Source organism: Staurois parvus, unplaced genomic scaffold (genome assembly GCF_062004578.1).
Source record: "Staurois parvus isolate SC_StPar_1 unplaced genomic scaffold, SC_StPar_1.0 ptg001158l, whole genome shotgun sequence".
Lineage (NCBI taxonomy): Eukaryota > Metazoa > Chordata > Amphibia > Anura > Ranidae > Staurois > Staurois parvus.
In genome coordinates, this window is record NW_028318954.1 from 1,580,541 (window position 1) to 1,608,081 (window position 27,541).

A 27,541-nucleotide genomic window follows, 5' to 3' on the forward strand; every position below is an offset into this window, starting at 1 on the left:
TAAACCATTAGCATTTACTGTGTATTTATTCAGTTTAGTTATTAAAACAACCCTGAACTGTCTCAGACCCTTAGTCAGCTGTCCTTTACATTTTCTATTTGATGGGGTACCGTCCTCCTTAAAATCTTATAAGAAAAGTCACCCCTCATTTGCTGAATGTGGCAAAATCTTTCATTCCCAGATTTTAGAAGCAGACTACCTGTCCTTCACAAGCAGACTGGAAACGAGAAGTAAATAAGAGGCTGAACGTCTGGTACATATGGTTAAAAACCAACAGGAGAAGTTTGGAGGTGTATGGAGGGGTTGGATGTATTAATATATTGGATGCCTAAATACCGTTTTTACAGATTAGGTAGTATCTACTATGTTACCAATGTCACAGCATGCGTGAAACACCAGTGCTTTTGAGACTGCGACAGTTAATGCCTGTTCCATATAAAGAAAGCACCATTATCCATTATCAGGTTCATATTGTAGCAAAAATGAATTACGGTGTAGCAATGTAATTTTATACAATTAAAGTCTTACCTCTATTCCTAAAACCCTAAGCAAGTTATCTCTTTCCTAATTAAACTGGAATTTAGGAGTGTGTCTATTTGTGGATAAACTGCACAAAAATGCACTTGTTCATTCTGCTGTCTCCTTTGGTGATTTATGGACGTGGTAGTGACATAGAATATTACAATAAAGTTATATTCTCAGCTTCTTGGTAGAAGTACATAAATGTTGATTTTACTGCAGTTTCATTTTTAACCACTAGATGTCACAATTATCATTATTGATTGATAAAAGTGTTTCTATCAATATTTTATTTATTATTTATTTATCCCAGGTACTTACTGTATATAGCGCCGACAATTTACGCTGCACTTTACATATATTTTGTACATTCACCCATCATTCCTTGCCCTAATACAGTTTACAGTCTAAGATCTAAGATCTAAGATCAGTCTATCCTAAATTCTGCGGCCAGACTCATCCACCTTACTAACCGCTCCGTATCCGCCACCCCCCTCTGCCAATCCCTCCACTGGCTTCCGATTGCCCAACGCATAAAATTCAAAATGCTAACATTGACGTACAAAGCTGTTCATAACACTGCCCCAAACTACATCACCGATCTGATATCCAAATACCACTCAAAACGTACTCTCTGCTCCTCACAAGAGCTCCTACTCTCTAATTCCCTGGTCTCCTCCTCCCATGCCCATCTCCAGGACTTCTCCAGGGCTTCCCCCATCCTCTGGAACTCACTACCCCAATCCATCAGACTGTCACCTTCTCTATTCACCTTTAGGCGCACCCTGAAAACCCATCTCCTCAGTGAAGCCTACCCCGCCCTCAGCTAATTGCCGATCTCCTCCACTCTTCCTACCACTCCATCCCCCACAGCTATTTCCTCCTGTACCACTCTCCCCTCCCTCCTAGATTGTAAGCTCCAAGGAGCAGGGCCCTTGAACCCCTTGTGTATTGAATTGTATTGTTACTGTACTGTCTCCCATTATAATGTACAACACTGAGCAAACTGTTGGTGCTATATAAATACTGTATAACAATAATAAATCCCTAATTCACATTCACACAAAGACATACAGGGGCCAATTTTAGACTGGAGCTAATAACCCTACCAGCAAATACTTGGAAGTGTGGGAGGAAACCGGAGTGCCCGGATGAAACCTATGCAGGCACTGAGAGGACATCTATATATTTTTTTTGTTTTTAAATTTTGCTTGATACACAGCGCTTAACAGCATAAGTACTGTATAGCTATTCACACAAGTCTTTGTTCACCAAAGTTTGTATTTATTATACAGGTGGACACTATCACTCTCTAATTTATACCTTCCAACTTTCTGAGATGAGAAAGTGTAACACCTTTTACCAGAATTTATTTATGTAGTGGATATACCCCCATCACACCCCCACTTACAGTATGTAGACCATTAAAAATGTATTGGTCAAAAATTAAAGGTTAAACCCAGAATTCTTTTTTTGTCCATCATTAATTTTCCTTTATTTTGACATTTTAAAAGAACAAACAAGATAATTCAGAGATAAGATGAAACTTTTAGTTCAGAATAACACTTTGGTAGTTAAATGGTACATTTTCATAGATACCTGTATATCAGACCAAAAAAGAGGGACAACTGAGAAGAAAAGAAGGACAGAGGGATTTGGCTGCAAAAGAGGGACAGTCCCTCCAAATCAGGAAGAGTTGGGAGTTGTGATTTTTGCCTGACATCTCAAAAGCTGTTAGATGTGGTGGATGAATGATTTATTTATTACAGGTACTTTTATTGCACCGTCAATTTACACAACATTTTACATATATTTATTATACATTCACAGCAGTCCCTGCCCTCAAGGAGCTTACAATCTAAAGTCCCTAACTCACATTCATGCATACACATACTAGGGCAAATTTAGAACAGAGACAATTAACCTACCAGCATGTTTTTGGAGTACCCGGAGGAAACCCACCCAGGGAGAACATGCAAACTCCATGCAGGTAGTGCCAAGGTTGGAATTTGAACCAGTGACTCTGGTGTTGTTATGAAGAATGGCTAACCACTTAGCCACTGTTGTAGTTCTCTGCTGTGTTCCCTTTTAATTGCTCTACAAATTTCTCTATTTCATACAGTAACAAAAATCTGCAAAATCAAGCATGAAAAATGTGAAAATAACATTATACATATAGCTGCTGCAATAATAAATCAAGATATGTACTGGATAATATACACTATACTTACTTTTTAGGTATTGTGGCTTGCACTCTGGAACATCTGCTGTTCGATGAGAGGTACTGGTTGAATTCTGCACTAGTAGAAGACACAGAAGTACAAGTATCTGTAAACCAGGATGAACTGGCAACACTGTACCTTGGTCTCCTCCTTCAAGAAGGTATGGTAAACCTACAGTATATCACATTTGTGTAAGCCTTCTGTAAGCTTCTGATTATAATTTACAGCCCTCTACAGTGAATATCAGATATACAGTTGCAAGAAAAGGTATGTGAACCCCTTTGGATTACGTGGAGTTTTGCATGAATTGGGCATAAAATGTGCTCTGAACGTCATCCAAGTCACAACAATAGAAGAACACAGTCTGCTGAACATAATACTACACAAACATTAGATGTTGCCATGGTTTAATTGCACATAACATGTAAACATTCACAGTGCAGGGAGGAAAAAGTATGTGAGGCCCTAGCTTAATGACTTCTCCCAGAGCTAATTGGAGCCAGGAGTGAGCCAACCTTGACTCCAATCAGTGTGATGATATTGGATGTGTTGCTGACAGCTGTCCTGCCCTGTGACTTAGATGACGTTCAGAGCACATTTTATGCCCAATTCATGCAAAATTCCACGTAATCCCAAGGAGTTCACATACTTTTTCTTGCAACTGTATGTTTATTATTCTAATAGTAAATTAGGAATATGGATTTTATATGCAATATCTAAAGTATTGAAAGTCAGCGTAGATACACAATAGTACAGGTACACAAATATTGTACCAACAGCCTATTCCACCTGCAGGCCTGGTGTTTTGCACTTGGAATTATGCTTTATGACAGTCTCCTTTTATAACATTGTAAAAAGGACTGCACGCACATGGTTCCTGTCACTGCAAGATCAAGAGATGTTACTTGCTCATCCCCTGGACTATACATGACAAGGCAATTATGGAGCATTATGCGATACATTGCCTCGTTTCAGAAAAAAAGGATACAAGAGTGTCCAAAATGTTTAACCAATTTGATGAAGTTCTAGTAAAAGAAAAAAAAACAAAGCATTTCTGCAAGTTTCAAATGTTTTGAAAAAAGTTTTGAATGACTTAGGCTGCCTTTGGTTTTGTGAGTTCAGAAGCAGCAGTGGTTTACTTTGTTAATCAAGGTGCTTCCTTAAACCGAAAATAAATGGTTTTAATGGTACTTTATGAAACAAGGCACTTTTGTGTATGTAGGGCAATGCTGATGAGTATAGTATGTGATTCTATGTGCTGATGAGTATATACAGTATGTGATTCTATGTGTAATCTTATAAACTGTAGGGTGCTTTTATGCTCGAGCTGTGGTTCATGATGCCGGAGCGCAGGTGGATGATGGAAAGTCGGAATTCCTTGCAGTATCTATGAATGATGTGGTCTATGTGAAGGACATCGGTGATGAGTCATCATGGGAAGGACAGTCTCTGAGTACAGGAGAGCGTGGATTATTGCCCATTATAGCAGTGGAGCCACTGCCTCATCCTTTCTACCAGTAAGTGTTCTACCACATTTCATGGATTATAATATACAAAGAAACATAATATTTTATTGTGACTTGCTGTGAAACACTAGCTAAAAATGATCAATCCATGGCCAATTTATGACTTGGAAAGGGAAAAAGCAGGAGAGTAAAAAAGTGACTACATTTATTTAAATTAAAAGGGTTCTAAAGTTAAGACAATTTTTACCTTAATGTATTCCCTGCATTAAGGTAAAAAAAAGGTCTCAGTAGTTGTATTGCCCCCACACCTCCCTAAGTACTTACATGAGTCCTTTCTCGTTCCAGCGCTATGCTGCTTGTTTGCAATGAGATTCTCTCTCCTTCCACTACTCATAGGACACAGAGGCAGCAGCGTTAGCCATTGGCTCTTTTTGCTGTCAATCCTTTGAGGAGGGAGCAAGGGGCGGGGTCCAGCCAGGCTGTGTGTATCTATGGATGCACACAGCCTGGCTTGGGAGTGTACCCACACCAGTGCCCCTATAGCAGCCGGCTTGCTAGGGAAGGCACTTGCAGAAGTGGAGAAGGGGAGGGCACCATTGGTAAACCCCAGAAGAGGAGGTAAGGGGCCTTTCTGTGCAATACCAGGTAAGTATAACTTCTTTTTTCTTTTAGGAAAAAAATGTGCCTTTATAATCATGCTAAGAAAAATAAATGAATATGTTTTAACTGAGATTTTTTTTCAGTTTTAGGAAACGCCTCTAATCACCATTTACATATAAATGAGTCAGTAAACTCCAAAAAGACTAAATCCCTTTCTCTTAACAAAAAACTTAAATAAAATTAAATTTTGCCGTTTTTCTGGAAGATTGCTTTATATTCAATATATTATTGAATTGGATGGATTCGAATAGGTACGATTTGATATTTTCAGACGCTGGTCCAACCCACCAAGAGAAATGGCATGAACTGGCGTCATGTGCATCTGAATTAATGAATGGAACAAAATTCAGATCCATTCATTATCTGAATCCGAATTATGGAATTAATTTGAAAATTGAATTAATTTCCCCATGGCCTCAAACTACTATCACTTCACGTGACATCATCTGAATGAAACAAATGCATTTGTTAATTTCATTATACCTTTTTTTAGGATTAGTTACCATTTGTTTCAGTATCCATTCAGAGATTCAGATACATTTGAATCTTCAAAAATGAAATTTTCCTCAGAGAAATGGATAAAAACAAGATGAATCGCACATGTCTACTGTTATTGTCTGTGAAGATTCTCATTTATCTAGGTCCTGGTATATCTAGTGGTAGTTAGCTACATTCAGCTGGACTTGTTCTCTAATGAAGTGTTGTAGCTTGTCCAAGCCACTTCTTAGGTTCTAAAAAGTGTCAGGAAGATACCTCATCATTTATATCATTTATATCCCTGTTCAATGATGGCTGTTCTAGTTTGATGTAGATGGACCCCTTCATATCTCTTGCAATCAATTTGTCCTCTCTGTCCAAAATGTGCATCCCACTGTCTTCCAAAAATATCCCCTTTTATTAAGGTGCCTCTTTGCCTTAACGCCACCTATTTCGAGTACAAGTATACCTTCTACAAACAGAAATATGGCTGTACTCAGGGATCACCTTTATCTCCCATTGTAGCTTACATGTACATGGAGGAGTTTTAGTAGAGATTCTCTAACTCTTTCAAAGGAAAACAACCAAGTCACTGAGTTAAGTGAGGGGAATCCCCAGTTTGATGGTGGTTATTGAATTGGATGTAAATAAAGAATAGGCAGCGCTCCAAAAAGCTAGCTTTTCAAATCTCATATATTTATGAAGGGAAGCTCCATTAAAGACATAACAATAAATTGTAGTACAAGATCTCCCCACAGTTCCTCTATCTACACCCTGTTCCAAATTATTATGCAAATTATATTTTTCTCATTTACCTAAATAATTGATGTAAATAACAGTCAGCATAATTCTCATGTTATCAACTATTAAGAGTACAATTCACATTTTATTGAACAAACCTCCTAATGATAACAGTATTTTTTTAAACATAAAACACTTCCAATGCACTGTTCCAAATTATTATGCACAGTAAGTTTCAAAACACTTTATAGGTTGTAAAAAACTGAAAAATGTCATTTGTTGTGTTTGCAGCATATTTACTTAAATCAAAAGCTATTTCAATCAAACTTTTAACAACATTTTAACTTTTTAAATATTTTAACAGGTCACGTTACATTTTAACATAGGACCCCTTATTTGATAGCAGCTTCACAAGTCTTACATCCATTGAACTTGTGAGTTTTTGGACAGTTTCTGCTTGAATTAGTTTGCAAAATGTCAGAATAGCCTCCCAGAGCTGCTGTTTGGATGTAAACTGCCTCCCTCCCTCATAGATCTTTTGCTTGAGTATGCTCCAAAGGTTCTCAATAGGATTGAGGTCAAGGGAGGATGGAGGCCACACCATGACTTTCTCTCCTTTTATCCCCATAGCAGCCATTGATGCAGAGGTACTCTTTGCAGCATGAGATGGTGCATTGTCATGCATGAAGATGATTTTATTACGGAAAACATAGTTCTTCCTTCTGTACCAGGGAAGAAAGTGGTCAGTCATACACTCCACATACTTTGCAGAGGTCATATTTACACCTTCGGGGACCCTAAAGGGGCCGACCAGCTCTATTCCCATGATTCCGGCCCAAAACATGACTCCACCACCGCCTTGCTGATGTCGCAGCCTTGTTGGAACAGGGTGGCCGTCCACCAACCATCCACTACTCCATCCATCTGGACCATCCAGGGTTGCACGGCACTCATCAGTGAACAGGACTGTTTGAAAATTAGTCTTCATGTATTTTTCTGCCCAATGCAGCTATTTCTGCTTGTGAGCATTGGTTAGTGGTGGCCGAATAGAATGTTTATGCACAGTTGCAAGACTCTGGAGGACTCTACACCTTGATTTCCATGGGACTCCAGAGGCACCAGCAGCTTCAAATATCTGTTTGCTGCTATGTAATGGTATTTTAGCAGCTGCTCTCTTGATCCGATGCATGGATCTGGCAGAAATCTTCCTCAATGTGCCTTTATCTGCACGAACCCGTCTGTGCTCTGAATCAGCCACAAATCTCTTAATAGTGCGATGATCACGCTTAAGTTTTTGTGAAATATCTAATGTTTTCATATCACATCCAAGGCATTGAACTATTTCACTCTTTTCGGCAGCAGAGAGATCCTTTTTCTTCCCCATATTGCTTGAAAATGGTGCTCTGCTTAATAATGTGGAACACCCTCCTTTAGTAGTTTTTCCTTAAATTGGGCTCACCTGCCAATCTAATTATCACATGTGTCCGAGATTGTTTTCAGTGATCAAAAGAGCCCTGACACACAATGCTATCCATGAGTAAAACTGAAAAACAAAATATTTAATCTTTGTGACACTTAAATAGAACTTGCATAATAATTTGGAACAGGGTGTAGATAGAAGCAGACTCAGCTACAAGCACCATATACTAAACGCACATTTGCATTAGAATAGGAAAGACATCCATGCAAAAAGTAGAGCAATTAACAAACATCAATATGCATGGTTAGAACAGGGAGGAGATCCCACTTAAGAACGGGGTCTTTACCCTGAACCATTGTGATTCTCACCTGCACCTGATCCTGAAATTCCACATGCCAGCTGAAGGTACTTTCTGCTACCTATCCATGTGTATTCATGCTTATTTTTGCTGTACTTTTAGCCTGGATCGCCTCCATGTTCTAATGAAAATGTAAATCATGCTTGTAGCTGAGTTTGCGTCTGTCGCGACAGAGAAACTGTGGGAAGATCTTGGCTTGTACTACAATTTATTGTTATGTCTCTATATGATGCTTGCTTTCATAGATTAGATGAAATTTAAAAAGCTAGCTGCTTGGAGTGCTGTCTATTATTTATTTACAGTGTAGTATTCCTAGGTTTTCCTTGAGCAAACCTAATCCATGGTATAACACCTGCATTTATCTAATTAGTGCTGATGTTCTGATTTGGGTGTTCATTATTTTAATTTTTGTTTTACCAATTCAAAACAGGTGTCCCCATTATAAGACTTCCCTTCTCTTTCTGTTTTGGTAATAACAGTCACCAGGGCAGGGATTGACAGTGAATCTTCTACTTTAAAGTGGTTCTAAAGCCCCCCCCTTGCTTACCCAAGCGCCATCTTGATCCAACGATCTACATAAGAGCGGCATCTCTCCCAAGTATCTCTTTCCTCATTGGCTCTCACAATCACAGCCAGTGAGGCAATAAAGAAAGAGCAGGGGGCTGGGCCAATTTACACTCTGTATGTGAATGGACAATGTCAATTCACAGGAATGTGTCTTGGGAACGAGTCTGCATGAGTGCCCCCATAGCAAGAGGCTTACTATTTCTATTGGGGGCACATGGCAGGGGGAGGAGCCAGGACCTCTGGTGGGAGACCCAAAAAGAAGAGGATCGGGGATCCTCTGTGCAAAACTGTTGCACAAAGCAGGTAAGTATAACGTGTTTAAATCTCCCAATAGTTATGCACTCAGTGATAGTAGGTAATGCTGCACACTATGTCCTGGATACAGGAAAAACAAAATAATAAACAGAGTGTGCAAAACTTCTGATCATAAAAATTACAATAAAAATAAACAATAAAGTGATACTGATAACATTATCATCAATAAATAAAACAACCAATACAGTGGAAAAATAAAAGCATATTTAGTATAAATCAAACAATGATATATTAGAAATGAAAGTCCAATCCTAAAGGGATATACAGGGCTCTACTAGAGGGCCAATATAAATAATCTTGTGTGAGAATGAGATGTCACCCGGGTGCAGTCCGCACCCCCATAATGATGCCACAGTTCCACATACTTCAATCCCAACAGCTTTCGACATAGATATATGAATTCCCATGCGAGATAACCAGCATCTCCATATTATAAGAGATCACTAGTGCAGGATGCACCAAATATGAATCCCACCAGGATATGGTAACAACCTCCACACCCTCCAGGTCCTCTGCTGGCAGTCCGGAAAACGCAATTCTCCGCAGTAAGATTCAGAGAAAAAAGAAAGGATCATATCGCAAAGACTACCAATTTATTTCATACAAATATATGCTGTACTGCAGCGTGATGTTTTTGAGCTTTTGTTACCTTGAAATGCTTGTGAGTATATTTGCATTAAATAAATTGGTGTTTCTAGCGATATTACTCTATGGTCCTTTGTTTTTGGACCTGGTGGGTGTGGAGGTTGTTATCATACCCTGGTGGGATTCATATTTGGTGTATGCTGTGCTAGTAATCTCTTATAATCTGGAGATCCTGGTTATCTGGTAAGGGAATTCATATATCTATGCCTGAGGTGGTTGGGACTGAAACGTGGAACTGTGGCATTTCATTTTCACACAAGATTCAACACTGGCCCCCTAGTGGAGCCCTGAAATATTCTTTTGGGAGGGGACTTTCATTTTCACACAAGCTTGTTTATATTGGCCCTCTAGTAGAGCCCTGTATACCCCTTTGGGATTGGATTTTCATTTCTATTATATCATTGTTTGATTTATACTGAATAAGCTTTTATTTTTTCACTATATTCCTGGTTTTATTTATTGATGCTGATATTATTTGTATCACTTTATTGTTTATTTTCACATGTGATTTTTATGGTCAGAGGTTTTGCTCCCTCTTTTTGTTTAATATTAAGTATAACATGTTTGTTATTTTTTAAAAATTACTACCTGACTTTAAATTACTGACTTTAAATACTGTTAAACGCTTTATACCTGCATCAACATCATTACTAAAGATAAAGACACCTGTTAATTAACAAGGGCTAAGAGCTAACTATGTTTTATTTATTCTCTCTAGATGGTTTCTGAAAGTGTACCCTATATCCTGTAATGTGACAGAGCAGAACTGCCGTAACATCACATCTCAGCCAATAGGTAAAGTTCTTTCCCGAAATACACACAAACATCCTATTGTTTAAGTTACTCCTATCAATTATAGTCAACACAATCCTACTATTGTACTGAACTGTGGATTTAACTCCGTTCATAAATGTAATGCTTATATAATAAATTATAAAAACCTGTTAAAGGCTTACAGGAGACTGAAGAAGAATTTGCTGTTGGTGTGGAATGCACTCACTCTATACTTTTATCAAAAATTAAATGCAATACTGTATAGTGGATTTGAAATTGTTAGATTTATTTAGAGCACATTGCAAAATATTAACTTTGTTCAAAAATATCCATTCAGAAATGGCTGATATGTAACAGGAGCTGTTTACTTCTTATGGTTTTGTATATCTTCTGATACTCGCCTTTAGCCTGTGTCTAGGATACAGAGAGATACAGGGACTGGTTTACTGTGAATAAAGCTGGAAAGAGACCCATGCAACGTGTGTACCAGAATTCTCTCCATAAAGCACTGACTGTTATATTTATTCCTCTAAATAATGTAAATATTCAGCCCTGCTTTTATAACATTCAGTACATTTATTCTTTAATTTAAAATGTGGGTGGTGGTTTCCTGTCATGGTGTGAGCGAACCACCTAAGACATTTTGTACCTTGAAATGCCAGGGCATTACAGTATATGGATTCTGGCATTCTGTCAGCTTTTGGCTGTTCAATGCAGTCTCAGGCAGGTGAGCTGCCATTTATTCATCTTTGTATTCTGTGTTTTCCTGGTCTTTAGTCAAGTCTGCACATAGCAAAGTCAGAGCTAGGCATTCACTCTGGTTCTTGTGGCCAGTAAACAACCAACAATGTATTGCTAATGCCATTCATATTCTATGGTATAAGAGAGTTTTAAGCTGGCCATAGACAAGTAGTTTATTTTTGTTCAGCCAGTGAAAAAAAAATGTGTTCCTCCATCTAAACAAGCCATGTGGATGGAGGAATTGCCCCCGTTGGGACATGTTCTTCCTACATCGGGACTCACCACTGTGAGAATACTCTGATCAGCATGCTTCCAGTGTGCTCCAGCAAACAAAAACATTCAACAAAAGATCAAACTTCTGTCAAGCGGGGACAGCCACGCGGATTAAAATTTGGAAGGTCGCTGCTGAACCAGCTGAATTTTGATCCATCTATGGATCAAAATTGACAGCTCAAAATAGAACCCACCACTATAAGACACTATCAGCTATGGTGCAGAGCCTAAAGTGTTAACATCAGATAATGGCAAGTTGGCTGATTAAGATGCAACATTTAATTAGAATTATTAAGTAAATCACAGAGTATTTAGAACAGTCAGAATGTCCCTTTTATAGGTTCATGATTCTACTGGTATGAAATTATTCCACTGGTATCCAGGAATCTGGCCCCTAAGGCTTGCCTCATCCAAGCCCAAGAAGGGATAGAACCTGAAGCTAGTTTTTTTAGCACAAATAGGCTTGCCAGTGGATCCTATGAAAATTAATGATACATATCAAGGGTAGTGTTGAGTGAGGTTGTTCCATCAGCTCAAAGAAAGATAAGTGTATCCTTCCAAAGGATGCTTAGAAGCTTTACTCTCTTCACGATCTCTAAATGTGTGAGAAAGTGGTAAATGGAAATGTATCCAGTGGTGTTGTTTCCTGAGCTCTGATGCCACTCATAGATTATAGAATTGCAATACTGAGACAACATGCAATTATTTAAAAATATTTGTGCCAGTATGTTTTCTTTAAAGATACGTTGGTACAGCAATTAATTTAACAAGTATGATGAGCACATTTATGTACATTTGTGTTTTAACACCAATGCGCCATCTAGATCAGTGTTTCTCAACCTTTTTTCAGTCAAGGCACCCTTTAAAATTATGGGTAGTTTTGAGGCACCCTATAAAATTGACAGTCTTGAGGCACATCATTCTAAAATGTGGTGCCTCAAGACTGATCATCGTTTTAAGAGGGCACCCCATTCTAAAATATTAAAAACTATTCTAATAGTTTTAAATAACGCAGCAACATCCACACACGTTAGGACTCCCAACATTAGAGGTGATTTATTCTTCCAAAGCAAATGCACTTTTGTACACTGGTACTGCTTAGTATTTCAGTGTTTCTCCTCTCCCTCAGTTTTACCTCCATTACTGATCTAATGTTACCCCAGCACTGATGGAGAGGGGCAAGGGAGGGTCAAACTAGGATGCTGTGCAGGCAACTGATATCCTTATTATCTACTGATGATGTAATTGGTTGCCAGGACGCCGGTGGCTAGAAGGTCGTAATGGTGCACAATGAAAACCTGTGCCTTTGTGTAACTAAAAGGCAGGCTTGTTCCACCTGCTGGCATGTATACAAGTTTTGGGCAATTTTTAGATATTTTGCCAAGGCACCCCTGAATAAACATCAAGGCACCCCAGGGTGCCTGGGCACTCTGGTTGAGAAAGGTTGATCTAGATGGTGGACTCCAGCTGTTTTACTGGTTGAAGTGCAGTCAATTTACATTTATAGCAACATGTCTCAATTTATATGTGTATTTCTATAATAAAATAAACTGAACCCCTATTGTTTTACGTTTTTTCCGCTCCACCCCTAAATTGCTTTGCAAGAGGCATAACTCTGGATATAAATAGTTTATGCAAATCATGTACATTAATTAATAATAACATAATTTAAAGAAAAAAGAAAATCAGTATATCATTTAGAGCAGAGGTCTCCAAACTTTCCAAGCAAGGGGCCAGATAACTGTCCTTCAGACTTTGTGGGGGCCAGACTGTGGCCAATGTGAGCAGAAAATGCTCTGGGGGTAAACAATGCCCATCACTGGTATCAGTGGGAGGAATAATGCCCTATTGCTGGTTTCAATGGGAGGAAAGTTGCTTCTTTGTTGGTGTCAGTGGGGGAAAAAATGCCTTTTATCAGTGGCAGGAATAATGCCTCAAGGGCCGGATAAAGGGAAACAAAGGGCCACATCCGACCCTCAGGCCACAGTTTGGATACAACTGATTTAGAGGATTTGAGCTATACTTTATATAATTATGCCTGGAATCTATAATCCAGTTGAGGCATATAGAAATATAACTGCTTGATCAGTTAGATAAATGTTTCAAGTGACTCCATTTAATGTTTATATTTTCATTGAAAAATCTGTAGTAATAATCTCTAGTCATTATTTTTATTATACTCTTAATTCCCATGATACATCAAAAGCTGGGGGGAGCCTACACTGACTAGAGTTATAATAGTTTCATATTTCATGCACTCAGCATATATTTTAGGAGAGATATGACACTCCTTGTAGCATATTTTGAATTAAGTAGGGAATGCTTTGTCAGTTATTTTTATTATATTATTTCATTTTTGCTGTCTGCATTCCCTTCAAGGCTGACCATACATGGGTTAAAATTCAGCTGGTTTAGCAGGAACTGGTGAAATTTCATTCCATTTTTGGCCATTCCTGTTCATGAGAAGTCGATCTATTGGCTACCTTTCAACTTCCACTTCTCATTATCGGGTTTGCTGGTATATTTTTTTTATTTGATCAGTTCATGCAACCAAATAGCTGCTGTGCTAATCAGTGTATTCTGATGGCAGGTGAGTGCTGTTGTCTAAACGAGCAGCAGGGAGGATTCCATCATCTACTTCAAATGTGTGAATGGGTTCAGTTTTTTTCATTCAGCTGACCATGGCTTTTAGCCTGCCCTTGACTTTGACAGGCTGCAGGCAGTGGGGCTGGATGCTGCATCCTTGCCACCAGGCAGCACTAAAGCATTAGGATTAGATGCACATAGGCTGAACGCCCAGTATGCAAGGGATCCAAGCAGTGGCGGACTGACAACTCATGGGGCTCCCGGGCAATAGGGGATCATGGGGCCCCTGTGTCCTTGCCCAAACTCAAAAAGCCTATGAAAAAAGTACCAGGGGCATCTCATGGGGCCCCCTACTGACCCCAGGTCCTCGGGCAGTGCCCGAGTTCCCAAATGGTCAGTCCGCCCCTGGGTCCAAGACATATAACCACATATTCCTTATATGCAGAAAGAAATCTGTGACTAGCAACTATCCTGAGGTCTGACTTCAGCCCTTGGTACTTGTCTGTTAATTCACCGGATTTATTTATTTATATATATATTCCATACTGGGAACTTCACAGATTATGCCCCATTCACACTGCAGTGTCAAATTTGCATTTCTACATGCATATAAATACAGGTAATGATTTTTCAGGAGTGTTATTCAAACTTAGCATTCGCCTGCGTTCAAGCTTTGCTGCATTTAAAAAAAAATACAATTCTATGCATCTAGGATCAGAATCTCTAAATGCACTTAAATGCATGTAAATGCATCTTAAACAATATGCATCTGCCTAAACGCAATAAAACTGATATGGGAAGCATAAACGTTGTTTATACTTCCCAGAGAATGTCTCTTGTGTTCAAAAGAGCTAAACACAGAAATGCAAGTGTGAATGTAGCTTTAGTTTTCTAGGTTTTTTTTTTTGCCTTTGGCAAGAAAATATGGCAATATTCTAATGTTCAGGCCATGTAGACTTCCATGGGTGCCTTATTATTGAAGTCTGTGTTAAGCCGGCCATACATGGGTCGAATTTGAATTTCGCACTATTAGTGGGCCACAGCAATGACTGATTTTTGAGTGACCACCAAATTTGAGTTATCGAACATGTTGGAATTTAAAAAAAAAAATGAACAAATTTTTAAGCAATCATGGGAGAATCGTGTGAGTAATGCAATCAAAAAAATGTGCATGAGCTGTGACCTGGAAAGAAAATTCTTGGCCACAAAAATTCTTTTCTGTAGCAATATGAAATGAAATTAAGGGCTTGGTTGGTCGAATTTCAAAATCAATGGTGGCACCATCGGATTGCAAAATTGCAACATTTCTGATTTTCTAAAGAAAATTCATTTGGAATTCAACCCATGTATGGCCTGCATTAGGACTATTTTGTTACAGCTGTATCGATTATGTAACAAGCAGCTGCTAAGAAGGGAAAGGGGAGGGAGACCCATAAATCTATTGGTCTCACACCCTGCTACTCAGTTTTACTGGTGCCATACCCCTTATTATAAGGACACCGAAAAAATAGAAAAATCCTAACCAGAATGTAACTACTTGGGCTTTTAATATTTTAAAAAGCCAAAACTTCATTATACATTGTTAAACACCATGATTGTAGTACATAAACTGAACATCAAAACAGCTCTATTAATAAAAACATATGACCATTGTATATTGTAACTATACAGACATCAGGCATTTTTTAAATCGCTCCAAAATTGCATGTGTAGTACATAAGAACAACATATATGTATTTATAGCTCCTATGTAATTCCTTGTAGGTTTTCTCTAATGTGTTTCCCAGGACAAAAGCCTGCTTCCTTAGGGAGATTTAACATACCTCTCGAGAGATGGTATCTGTTTTTTCATGAAGTAACCAGAAAGCCATGATCACTCAAATTTAGGAAGGACCTTTCCATCAAAGATTGTAAAAAATGTGTATCAAATGGACAATTAAATTTAGCCAGTCCTGCCAAAATTAGTGACCCTTCAAGCCACAGGTTTCAGTCTCCATAAATTTCCAAGAGTGGTAAATGGTAAATCTAGTGGTATGTATGTATGTATATATATATATATATATATATATATATATGTATTAAGTAGGGGAACTCAAGCTTATGCTTAAAATTTTACTAAACCCAACAGTAAAATGAGTCTGTATATGCAGTAAAGCATGCTTGATATACTTACTGTGGAACATAAGGGGTTACTCCTCCGCACTGTGTAAAAATACTGTGTGATCCTGACTTCTCTGATCCTCCCCTACTTCCAGTGCCCCACTCTTATCTCCTGATAAGACATATTATGTGGAGACACTCTGCACATGCTCAGTTTGGTGTGTATTGCTAGAGTTTTTTTTTCTTGGGAGAGTGCATGTGATCAGCACAGGGTCAATCAGCATTGTACAGAGAGAGGTCAGGGTTTCTGCATCCTCCTAGAGCAGAAAGAAAACTTCTAAAAGCATTAACCAGTGCTCTGCTGGACACTGATAGAAGTCACAAGACTGCTCTAACTGCTGATGAGAGAAAGTATTTAGCAGTTTATATTTACTAAAATAACTGCATTTCCATTTTCTGTGTACTGTGGGAGACCAATAGGAAGAAGGGTCAGCCGCACACCGGAGGATAGATGAATATAGTGTGTATTTATTGATCCATAGGACACACAAAACACCAGGACATCAATACAGGACTTGTTAACGCGTTTCACAGGATCTCTTGCTTAATCATAACAAAGAAAACAACAAAAGTGCTGTATTATATAGGTATTAGTTAATAAAGAACACCTGTCCTAATCAGCACTCCTGAATCCTGAGGGTACGCCTAATACATTGTAACAAGACATATAAAACCATTGTATCAAAAGTAGTGATCTCAGAGAACAACAAGAAAGGAAGAAAAGAAAAAAGGAAAGTGAAGTGGAATAAAAAGATAAACAAAGAAAGAGAAAAAGAATAATGGATAAAAATAATTGTGAAAAAATAATTATGAAAAAATTATAAATGAAAAATAGAATAACAAACACAGATAAAAGTGAGTAAATATCCCAAGAAGATATGGGCTAAGAAACCACATTTGTAAATAATCAAAATTTAAATAAAAATATATGCAAAAAACGCATACAAAAACAAAAAAACAAAACGCATGTCTACTTGGGATAAAATACAAAAAAACCCCACAAAAAACCGTATGGGAGACCAGATATAGTGAATGCAGGGTCCTGAGTTTAGTAACAAGCAGGACTTTCTCCAAGGCACTCCACCCACAATGCATTTAAAACATGCAGATGTAACAGAATCTTAAAGTGTAACTAAAGATAAAGCATTTTATTTTCATTTTACTGCATTATACTGCTTTGTCCCATGTGCATTGTAGAAACATTCTGAATTTATAATATACAAGTGCTAAATGCATTTTAATATATAAATGGTAAAATACAACATGTGCAACAAATGGGGATATTACAGCATGCTCGAACACAAGTTGCACACATTGCTTACAAGTGGTAAGAGACCCTATTCTATTAACTTGATGGTCAAAAATGCATTAAAGTAGAACTGAAGGTAAAACTTTTTTTTTCAATTTCTTGTTCAAACATTATATTGGGTTACAGGAATGTAGAACATACAGCAGGATACAACAAACGGTATCATGTATGTAGCATAAAAGAGCATGAGGCCCAAGGCCTTAGAGCAACTGTATGCTTATTACAAACTTAATAAACTTAATAAAATAACCAGAAAAAAGAGGGGGGGGGGGGGGAGAAGGAATAGAAAAATGAAAAAAAAAAGGAGAGGGAGAGGGGAAAAGGAGGCAGGTAGGATGTGTGACTTCCAGGATGGGAAGGAGGAAGCGGGACCAGTGTTCCGGAGCAACTTCCAGGGTAAGGAGGTATTAAGGTAGAAGCAGTGATTCATCGAAACCCTGGGGGAGGAAGTGATCGACCCATGGGGACCAGATCGATAAAAATTTGGGAATTGTGTCTGTGATGGTTGCTTCCACTTTAGCGTGTATCATGGCCTGTATCACCTTATTCCAAACCTCCTGTATGTTAAGTGATGAGGTTTTCCAAGATTTTGCTATAACGTGCTTAGCAGAGGTTGTGACCTGCAAGAGAAGCTTAAACTGGGTTTTAGAAATAGAGGGGGGTCGGAAATTAAGCAAGGCGATGTCTAGAGTTGGCACAAGTGGTTTTTGAAAAAGGGTAGATAACATGTGGAAGATACCATCCCAGAAGGTGTGGGATTTCTTTTTTTCAATTTCAGAATAGTTCTAACCCCTGTCAGTTCTTTTTTGCCACCTGTGTCACATTGGGGAGATTTCCCCTCACTTTGTCATAGCCAAAACAAGAAGTGAGAAGAAAGCAATCCAAAGTTGGGGAATCTCGGTGTGTCACCAGGATCACCAGAACTAGAGTCCCTATTGGAAGATTTCCCCTCTATTACTGTTCTGGTGTTAACTCAAAATTTGGGATTTTTTTTTACTTTCAGTTTCAAGAATGGTAAACAGGGCCAATAGAGAGGGTGAATCTCCCTAGTAGGGGCATGGACAGCAATAAAAACTGGCAGGTGTTCTAATCTCTCTCCAATCCAAAACTAAAAAAAAACTTTTGGCTTTAGTTATACTCCAAAGTAGAACAATAGGCAAAACTTTTTATTTCATTTTGGATAGAGTAAGGGATGGTTATAACTCATGTCAGATTTTTCTCTGCCATCTGTGTCCCATTGTGGAGATTTCCCTTCACTTCCTGTCCTTTAGCAAAACAGGAAGTGAGAGAAAGGCCCTGCAAATTAAGGGAATTACATGGAGATCCCCAGGTCCCCAGAACTAGAGTCCCTATTGGAAGATTTCCCCTCTGTTACTTTTCTGGGGACAACCCAAAATTTCGGATTTTCTTTTACTTTCACTTTTAATAATAATGGTAAACAGGACAAATAGAGAGGATAAATCTCCCTAATGGGGGCACAGACAGCAATAGAAACTGACAGGGGTTCGAATTTCTCTCCACTCTATCCAAAACTAAAAAAAAGTTTTGCCTTTAGTTATACTTTAATGATTTTATTGATATGTGCAAATAAGTTCTGTAAAATCAGTATTGTATTCAGTAGTATTAAATCTGTCCACTTTATCCTTGTAAACATGCTCATTCTAAAACTATAAAAGGCTTGAATTATTATTATTGGCAAAATAAACAATATATAATAAAGGCATGCGCTAAATAAAATATATATCCATATTATTAAATGTCCATAATCACTCAAAAAACAAAAAATTTTTTTTTAAATATATATCACTCATATATTCATATATCAGCATAATTAAATATCCATAATTAATTTGTGAAAATTTCAAAATTACATTTTTTTTTATAATGAAAATATATATGTCTCCTCTGTGAATTCATAAATTTGTGAATAATCCACCACCAGATAAATTAGATGAACTCACCAGAGCTATATGCTGCTCAGATTATAGAACAGCAATAACGCTTTTGCTCTGGGAGCGATGGGTAAACGGTATCCAGGTGATAATTGTAGTAACTTTTCAATCACATCCAGGTAAATACTAATGGTAGACATATATTTTCATTATAAAAAAAAATTTTAATTTTGAAATTTTCACAAATTAATTATGGATATTTAATTATGTTGATATATGAATTCACGGAGGAGTGATATATATTTAAAAAAAATTTTTTTGTTTTTTGATTTGCACAAATTACTTATGGACACTTGATTATGTTGCACAGAGTGATTATGGACATTTAATAATATGGATATATATTTTATTTAGCGCATGCCTTTATTATATATTGTTTATTTTGCCAAAAATAATAATTTTTGGTTGGGTTTTGCTGCTATCATATAATTCTATTGGGATATAGTGTGGCACTTTTTTCTATTTTGATTTGGTATAAAAGGCTTGAGCATGGATCCGCAAACCTGATCGATTTCTGTGTGTGAGAGATAATAATGATCACTAAAGTACTTAAGGAGATAAACTCTGAGTGAAGGCAAAAAAAATCCTGCAGGTCAAACCTAAAATTGAAGTAAATGAAAATCATGAAAAACTACTTTTTTTGATTGAGATGTAGAAGAGAAAATTGTAAAAATGTAAAGGTAACCTTATACACTATTTTAATTTTCATATCCTATTGTACTCCAGGGTCAGGGCAGTGTACTGCAAGAGAAAGTCATACAGCAACAGAATGGGATGAACTGAGCTACTGCAGGGGAGATGCCATTGAGGTTGTTGGTTTCTTTGTGCCTGGACTCAAGTGGTTTGTTGGAAAGTGTCCTTCAACTGGAGTGATTGGTTTTGTTCAGACAAGGCACGTGGATCCAAACTGTTTGAAAGCATTGTAAGTACTAGAGCATACTGTTACCTAAATAACAGTGGATTGTTTTTTCCATGCAGGTCTATATTTGTGCACAGACTTATTTGTATAGAAATTGTTAATGCATCCCCTGAACTACAAGATAGGTAAAACATATCAAAAGCCAAGTCGAGAATGATTGAAACCCCTGTCAGTTTTTATTTATTAATGATTATTTTGCCATTATGACCAGTAGCGTAGATCTCAATTTGTTGTCTGCCCTAGACACAACAGAACATTTCTTCAAAGTGAGGGAAATGTATTTTATTTCAGGTACTTATATAGCACCATCAATTTACACAGAACTTTACATATATATATTGCACATTCAGTCCCTAACCCTCAAGGAGCATACAATCTAACGTCCCTAACTTACATTCATACATACACATATTAGGGCCAATTTAGATATGATATAATTAACCTACCATCGTGTGTTTGGAGTTGGGAGGAAACTGGAATACCCAGAGGAAACCCATGCAGGCACAGGGAGGACATGCAAACTCCAGGCAGGTGGTGCCATGGTTGGGATTATGAACCAACGACCCTAGTACTGCCAGGTGGAAGCGCTAACCATTTAGCTGCCCAACTTATACATTTGTCACTGGAAAAGGTGACCCAGTTGAATGATTTCCCCTCTATTCCTGTTTTTGGATTTCTCGTTACTTTCAGTCCTGGTGACAATAGTGAGATTCAGCCCACCCAAATCAGATAGCTCAGTTGCGGGTAATGTGTATGCTGCTATGCTGAATCTTCTCTTTGCTTCTTATTTGTTTGGTACTCTGAAAGTAGATTCTCTAGGTTGGGGGTGGACAACCCATCGATAGCGATCAGATGGCTGGTAGATCGTGCTGTTGGCTTGCCAACCCACCATCTGCAGAACCTCAGACACAATGGAACCTCAGGAAAAGAAATGGGACTATATATACACTTGGAGCCGGCTTGTGCTGGCTGTGGAGAAAGCAGATGGCTGCATCTGCAGCTTCTGCTTCTCTAGTTCCAGCTGCAGGCAGAGTGATATCACCTGCATCTGCCTCTCTGCATCCTTGCATTAGTTGGACCGGAGTCAGCAGCAACTGCAAGAGGCAAAGTAGAAGTGTACTGGCAGTGAGCTCTTTTCCTGTAATAGCTTCAAGCTGTTTTTTCAGGTCAGTGTGTCTTACAAGTGAAGCCTACACACAGTACTAAACAGGTGTCATCAAGGGCATAATACCATCTATAACAGAGGAAGAAACTGAGGACTCAGGACAGTAAGGACTTGTTAGCAGTTTGGGAGGCAGTAAAACCATTGTTGAGCCCTTTTTCTGTCACCCTTTCCCAAACCGCACATGCGTTGCAGTGGCAATTTTGCTAGAGACCAAGTGATGCTGCCCACCTCGGAGGATTTATTTAGGAAGCATCTTCAAAACAGGGAGTGGCATTCTTGAGAGAACCTAAATCAATGTGGGGATAGCCAGGAAGGGATAGTTAGTAAGGAGGAGCATCCAGGACACAGAACGAACTGCTATCCTGTTGCAGTACTTCACTGACTTCCAGTGCTAGAGAGGGACTGCAAACACCACCTGCTTGGAACTGTGTGGCTGCCACATTGTAGTACTAGTAAGAGATTAAAGCTAACCATAAATGGAACAAAATTCAGCTGGTTCAGTAGAGACTAGACAAATTTCTTTTCTTGATACTGTTCATGAGCCGCTTTCAAATGGGCTTGTTGGAAAGTTTTGCTTCGATCAATGCTGCAGCTAGTTGGCTGCAGCACTGATCAGTATATTCTGACAGTGAAGGAGTCCTGCTGTCAGAATACAATGACACAGCAGGGAGGCTTCCCCCATTCACTTTGATTGTGTCTTTGGGGGAATCTGTTTCGCTTTTTTGATCATTCCGCTGACCTGTTGCCTCATCCTGATGGCCAAAACCAGACCTGCAAACTGCAAATGCTGATAACTTGTGCAGTAACCCTTGGTACTGCGTAGCTGCTCGGACATGGAGGCCATGTGTTCTCTGCACATTCACTCCTTCAGGAGTGGTGGGAGGCCTCGCAATCTTCTGGATATTTTGCATTATTCATACAGTATAGTGCTCCAACTAGACAGCTCAGGGCCCAAACTCCAGCCAACATTGCACATAGTCTACTGGCCAGTTAGACACTTTCAGAACAAGCAGTATAGGTCTGTCTTAAAATGCTAACACACATATCTTTGCCTGTGTTTTCTGCTGGGCTGTGACACCCATTAAAACATTTAAAATCCCTAATGTGTGTTATTGAGTGCTCAAGCATCCTCTAGAAGACAGAAAAGCCTGTTGTACCAGCAGCTTCTGCAGGGGCAGTTCTACATTTGTAAATGGTGACTACTGTAATTGCTTACCGTAGTTCCTTTCTTGTAACACATTGCTGTTCCCCCTTCAATACACATCTCCTTAAAACAAATGGACCCCTTGAATGCTGAACAGGAATGCTAAGCGATTGTTCCAAGATACACATAGATACCTAGGAAAAATCCACAAATCTGTATATGAAATATAGTAATGGCAACGTGGTATGACAAGTATTTAAAAGTGAATGTAACAGTGAAACACTTATTATTATGGTAGTATGAATAATTTATTAATATGTTATTGATAACTTAAAATACAGTATGTGCTCCTTAAAAATACAGAATAATTTCCCTTTAAATTAGTTTAAATAAGGTATGCTGAGTTTACCAAACTTTCTAGACAGGAGATAAGTGAGTAATTAAAAAATGAATTGTACAATATATCTTTAACAGTCTGTTTCTCCTGGTTCTTACCCGCTGCACTGCCATTATTTTTACGCTACGTAGTTCCTATTTGAGCTATTAAAAAAAAAAAAAAAAAGAGCAAAGCCCTTACCTCTAAAAAATGCCAGACTGGCATACCAGGCTTTTGGGATGGTACCCACACGGCAAGATAATGCATTCTTTCTACTATGCTGATATTCTATTCATTTGTAGATATTTGCTTGGTATCATTTATAAAAGCACTTTGTATTAGTGCACTTACATAAGTGTCATTTTCTCTGTGTTTTGTCTTAAAAACATAGCAAAACAATATTTAAAGTAAAATGCAGTAAAATATGGCAGAGCACAGGTTAACAATGTGTGTTTTCATAAATTCGAAGTGTCAATTCAGTCTTATTTTTTAGCGTGTTGCATGGATTTCATAGGGACTGCCAAGTGAGGGGATGCAGTTGGCCATCTGGAATATATATTGCACAAAGATCTCTTTTTTTCTTTTTCTTTATTTCTTGGAGTTTGGTCATCTTCTGAAACCTAGATATACTGTAGGTTTAAAAGAAATATGATTTGCTTTAAAGTAGATTTCCAGGATTAACCTAACTAAAATGAAAAAAGCACCCTCCCCATGTAACACCTATGATGACTAAGCTGTGTAAACATAATGTACATACTTACCTATTTTCAGGCCACTCTAGTCCAGACACAGGATTGTCTCTGTGTCAGCCAACAGTGACTGAAGAAGACAGGAGAGAACACTCGACAATTACTGGCAATGACTGGGTGTGACGATGTCATCCATAGTCTTCCTATGGTCGATCTGTTATCAGCGCTCACTCCTCTCCCCTGCAGCCATTGCTTGCTGATATGGAGAAGCTGGATCACATGACTGGACCGGGTTAGTCAGCATAGAAGCTAGGAGGAGGGTGGGAGCAATTTTAAGAATAGTTACCGTATTTTTCGCCATATAAGACGCACCTGACCATAAGACGCACCTAGGTTTTAGAGGCAGAAAACAGGAAAAAAAAAATTCTGAACTAATGGACTGCAGACACAGTACAGGGATGACCAGAGACTGCGGACAGCACAGGGATGACCAGAGACTGCGGACAGCACAGGGATGACCAGAGACTGCGGACAGCACAGAGATGACCAGAGACTGCGGACAGCACAGAGATGACCAGAGACTGCGGACAGCACAGAGATGACCAGAGACTGCGGACAGCACAGGGATGACCAGAGACTGCGGACAGCACAGGGATGACCAGAGACTGCGGACAGCACAGGGATGACCAGAGACTGCGGACAGTACAGATGACTGCTGACCTTTGGGAAGGTGGGGAGCAGGTACCTGAATTTGACAGGTACCCGCTCTTACTTCCGCAGAGTTTTTGTTTGATCTTACCTGTTCCTCGATCCAGCCGTGCGCTGTCTTCCCGGCTTCTGTAATGGCGCTCGGCATGACAGCCGGGTGCCCAGTGCGCATGAGCCAGAAGCACTTGCGCTTTGTGATTGGTCCGGCGGCTTCTGGGATCTGTCGTGTCCCAGGTACCGCCTTACCATTCACAAAAAGCACCGCTTCTTGCACATGCGCACTTGGCACCCGGCTGTCATGCCCAGTGCCCACACTACAGAAGCCGGGAAGACAGCACGCCGCTGGATAGAGGAACAGGTAAGGTCCCGCTGCAGAGCTGAGCGGCCGGCCCGGTATTCTGACACGGCCGCGGTGGAAATACCGGACCGGCCGCTCCATATTCGCTCCATAAGACGCACTGACATTTCCCCCCCAGTTTTGGGGAAGAAAAAGTGCGTCTTATACGGCGAAAAATACGGTAGGTTTTGTCTAGATTACTGCTATGAAGAGCTCTACATCAGGCTGACTTAATTTATGTCCAGTGTTTTATTATTATTATTATTATTATACAGGATTTATATAGTGCCAACAGTTTGTTTAGCGCTTTACAATATAAGGGAGACAGTACAATTTCAATACATTTCAGTACAGAAGGAATAGGAGGGCCCTGCTCATGGAGCTTACAATCTAAAGGAAAGTGGAGATGATACAAAAGGTGATAGCTGCGGGGGATGATCTGGTGGAGGTGATTCAAGTACAGTTCTTAGGTGGAGGTGGGGTAGGCTTCCCTGAAGAAGTGAGTTTTCAAAGATCGCCTAAAGGCAGATATGGTGGGGGCTGACCGGACATGCTGTGGTAGGGAGTTCCAGAGGATGGGAGAGGCTCTGGAGAAGTCCTGGAGGTGAACGTGGGAGGAGGTGATGAGGGAGCTAGAGAGGAGGATATCATGGGAGGAGCGGAGTGGGCGATTTGGGCGGTATCTGTGGATGAGGTTGGTGATGTAGCTAGGGGCAGTGTTGTGGTTTTATGCAGTTCACCATCCCCACTTTGTGGTTGTGTTTAAAAGCAACTGTAGTTTTGTCCTTAAATCGATTTCCACAATACTCCCAAGTGCTGTCCACCTGGACATATATTTACCTTCCTTCTTGTTCCAGTGATCTTTACTGTGAGGCACTGCCCAATGCAACAAAGCCTTTTCAGCAAAAGCATCCTGTTCCTAAAGCAAATGAGCACTAGAGCCCCATTCCTTCCTATGGGACTGCTGCAGACCTCCATGAGAATAACTCATCCAGTGAGGCTGCAGTGCACATGCACACTGAAATTAAATACCTGCAGAGCTGCTTTTTCTGGAAACACTGTGTAGCGCTGAGCAGGGCCACAAAGCAAAGATCCCTGGAATGAGGAGGGAGGCAACAGGTAGGTAGCACTTGAGGATGGGAAAATTAATTAACCGTTTGCCTGCCACCCTATAGTAGAAGTACTGTTACAGGGCGGCAGGGTTGCGCAAAATCACGTATATATACGTGATTTGCATTTCCGGGTAGGGGGTGCTCGCGTGCCACCCTACCCACTCCACCATCGACAAAGCTGACAGGGGAGAGTCCTGTGTGTAAACTCTCCCCTGCCAGCAAGGACATGCTGCTTTGTATTTCTTTGCACAGTAGAGAAATACAAAGCGGCATGTCTCCCTAGTAAAAAACACACAGAACATAATGTAAAACAGCACACAGTTAACCCTTTGCTCTCCCCAAATGTTAACCCTTTCCTGCCCAGTGTCATTAGTACAGAGTCAGTGCTTTTTTTTTTAGCACCGATCACTGTATTAGTGTCATTGGGATGTCAGTGGCAGTTAGTCAGTTCCCACCCAGTGTCCCGCTATAAGTCGCTGATTGCCGCCAATACTAGTATAAAAAAAAAAAAAAAATTCCAGTATATATACTGCCATTTAGAGACACTATAACTTTCACGTAAACCAATGAATTTACACGAATTGGGATTTTTTTTTAGCAAAGACATGTAGCAGAATACATTTTGGCCTAAATTTATACTGAAATTTGATTTTTTAAAATGTTCTTATTGGATATGTTTTATATTGGGCAGCACAGTGGCTAAATGGTTAGCAATTCTGCCTGGCAGTACTAGGGTCGTTGGTTTGAATCAACAATGACACCACCTGCCTGGAGTTTGCATGTTCTCCCTGTGCCTGCGTGGGTTTCCTCTGGGTACTCCGGTTTCCTCTTACACTCCAAAGACATGCTGGTAAGTTAATTGGATCTTGTCTAAATTGGCCCTAGTATGTGTATGTATGAATGTGAGTTAGGGACCTTAGATTGTACACCCCTTGAGGGTTAGGGACTGATGTGAATGTACTATATGAAAAGCGCTGCGTAAATTGATGGTGCTATACAAGTACATATAATAATAATAGCAAAAAGTAAAAAAAATTTTTTTTTTCAAAATTGTAATTCTTTTTTTGTTTATAGCGCAAAAAATAAAAAAAACAGAGGTGATCAAATGCCACCAAAAGAAAGGTCTATTTTTGGGAAAAAAAGTAATACATTTAACTTTAGAGCAGCGTTGTATGACAGCGCAATTGTCAGTTAAAGTAACACAGCGTGGTATCGCATAAAATGGCCTGATCAGGAAGGGGGGTAAATCCTAGGGAGGGCAAGCGTTTAAAGGACAATTGTACCAAATAGAAAGTAGTCTTTTAAAGAAAGCCTGGGATGCAGGCCAGCAATGATTTTCTGACCAAGCTTATTTTTAGGTCAAGTAGACTTTGTACACCACTTACCTATTTTGTCTTGTGCACTTAATTAAAAGTGGAAGATGCAACATTAGGAATAAGGCTCCCACCTGGGTATAACTTAAAAAGTCAGACTCTATGATGATTTCACTAGGCCAAAAACACAAGTGGGCAAATCTCACATTTGAAGCCTAGGCCAGGGTAATTCAGTACTCCTGATGTCAACCTTCTAATTCTTCCATTTGAAGAATAAACGTTTGAAAAGCCTGAATGCAGTTCTGTCTTTCTACAAGAAGCCACATGGAGGTGCTATTGCTCCACAACAATTGCTTTATAATTGCAATGGCTCATAAAGAAATACAATGACAGACAGCTCTAGATGCCTAAACTGATGTGGTACTGAGAGTAAAATACATCTATCCAGGATTACAACCACCATAAGCTCCTTTTTTAAAAATAACATACATTTTGGACTCCTTGCTGGCACGTTTTTGCATTTTTTTTGCATTTTTTTCATAGCTAAATGGTTACTGATGTTGGTAAATGTTTGGTCCAACATGAATCCTTAA

The 27,541-nt window shown here is 39.2% G+C and overlaps 1 protein-coding gene across 4 annotated transcripts in view; it reads left to right on the top strand.

Moving 5' to 3' along the window:
- SH3TC2 (SH3 domain and tetratricopeptide repeats 2) overlaps positions 1 to 27,541 on the top strand; it is a 144,825-nt gene that overhangs the window by 66,538 nt on the left and 50,746 nt on the right. For all 4 annotated transcript variants that reach the window (XM_089659467.1, XM_089659464.1, XM_089659465.1 and 1 more), the window contains 4 exons: positions 2,758 to 2,901; positions 4,051 to 4,258; positions 10,109 to 10,185; positions 19,912 to 20,107. In XM_089659467.1, coding sequence (XP_089515593.1) covers positions 2,758 to 2,901; positions 4,051 to 4,258; positions 10,109 to 10,185; positions 19,912 to 20,107 — 625 coding nt within the window. The remainder of the gene's footprint in view (positions 1 to 2,757; positions 2,902 to 4,050; positions 4,259 to 10,108; positions 10,186 to 19,911; positions 20,108 to 27,541) is intronic.